At 57.5% G+C, this 1552-nt stretch overlaps 1 protein-coding gene across 1 annotated transcript in view; it reads left to right on the forward strand.

The window, feature by feature from the left end:
• Positions 1-1552, forward strand: part of LOC113451111 (extracellular calcium-sensing receptor-like) — a 35624-nt gene that overhangs the window by 1253 nt on the left and 32819 nt on the right. Inside the window, exon 2 of the mRNA XM_087935876.1 lies at positions 198-288. Coding sequence (XP_087792002.1) covers positions 198-288 — 91 coding nt within the window. The remainder of the gene's footprint in view (positions 1-197; positions 289-1552) is intronic.

The raw sequence follows: 1552 nt of genomic DNA on the forward strand, positions 1-1552 counted from the left end.
CTCACAGGCAGCTGCTGATCAACCTCAGTTCCTCCTTTCCGGGTCTGAGGCTGCGATGGGAAGAGTCGAGGCAGGCGGCCCTCAAGTTACCACCCTAATCCAGCCTGGATTTAGGGTCACAAAATCCTGCCGGTCACTAAGCAGATCATCCATGCCACCAACCGGTTTTTTTCATCTCCGGTGTGCTTTCTCTGCAGGTTGACCCCTCCTTTGGGGAGAGCTGGACTCCGGGAGACCCCGGAAGCAGGAATGGACCAGGGCTCCACAGGTAACCGGGATGAAGGGCAGGTGAGGGCGGGGGACGGTTCAGGGGAGGGGAATTACCAGCTGCTCCCAAAACGGGGAACCTGGCAGGCCCTGGAGCTGCCTTGGGGGAGGGGGCTTTGCCAGCTGCTTTGCCTGGGCTCGCCCCAAAGGGAGGGAGGGGGCAGGGGGCCTGTCAGGGCCAGGGAGGGGCTGTGCATCACCTGCCAGGCCCAGCCGAAGGGGCAGGGGGGTCCAACCCATCCCTTGGGCTGGCGGACGGGCTCTTCCTCTGAAACGGTATGTGGGGGAGTCCTTGGGAGAGGGGAGGGAGAGAGAAAGAGAAAGGAGAGGGAGGGAGGGAGGGAAGAAGATAGGAAGGGGAGAGAGGGAGGAGGGAGAAAGGGGAGGGGTGGAAGGAAGGAAGGAAAGCAGAGGGAGGAGGGAAGGAAGGAGGGAGGAAAGGAGGGAGAGAGGGAGGAAGGAAGGAAGGAAGGAAGGAAGGAAGGAAGGAAGGAAGGAAGGAAGGAAGGAAGGAAAGCAGAGGGAGAGGGAGAGAGAAGGGAAGGAAGGAAAGGAGGAGGAAGGAAGGAAGGAGGAAGGAAGGAAAGGAGGAAGGAAGGAAGGAAAGCAGAGGGAGAGGGAGAGAGAAGGGAAGAAAGGAAAGGAGGAGGAAGGAAGGAAGGAAGGAAAGGAGGAAGGAAGGAAGGAAAGCAGAGGGAGAGGGAGAGAGAAGGGAAGGAAGGAAAGGAGGAGGAAGGAAGGAAGGAAGGAAAGGAGGAAGGAAGGAAGGAAAGCAGAGGGAGAGGGAGAGAGAAGGGAAGGAAGGAAAGGAGGAGGAAGGAAGGAAGGAAGGAAAGGAGGAAGGAAGGAAGGAAAGCAGAGGGAGAGGGAGAGAGAAGGGAAGGAAGGAAAGGAGAAGGAAGGAAGGAAGAAGGAAGGAAAGGAGGAAGGAAGGAAGGAAAGCAGAGGGAGAGGGAGAGAGAAGGGAAGAAAGGAAAGGAGGAGGAAGGAAGGAAGGAAGGAAAGGAGGAAGGAAGGAAGGAAAGCAGAGGGAGAGGGAGAGAGAAGGGAAGGAAGGAAAGGAGGAGGAAGGAAGGAAAGCAGAGGGAGAGGAAAAAGAAGGGAGGGAGGGAAGGAAGGGAAGGAGGAAGGGAAGGAAGGGATCAGTCTGGGTCAGGGCTTGGGCTGCCTGTGGGCTTTTCTGCACTGCTGAGCCCAGGCGACCTGGGAGCTGCTCCAGGAAGTCCCCAAAGGAGCTGCAACTCGAGGGAAGGGAGCAAAGAACATAGAATAATAGAGCTGGAAA

This window comes from Pseudonaja textilis, chromosome 1 (genome assembly GCF_049901715.1).
Source record: "Pseudonaja textilis isolate UNSWEBS1 chromosome 1, rPseTex1.2, whole genome shotgun sequence".
Taxonomy (NCBI): domain Eukaryota; kingdom Metazoa; phylum Chordata; class Lepidosauria; order Squamata; family Elapidae; genus Pseudonaja; species Pseudonaja textilis.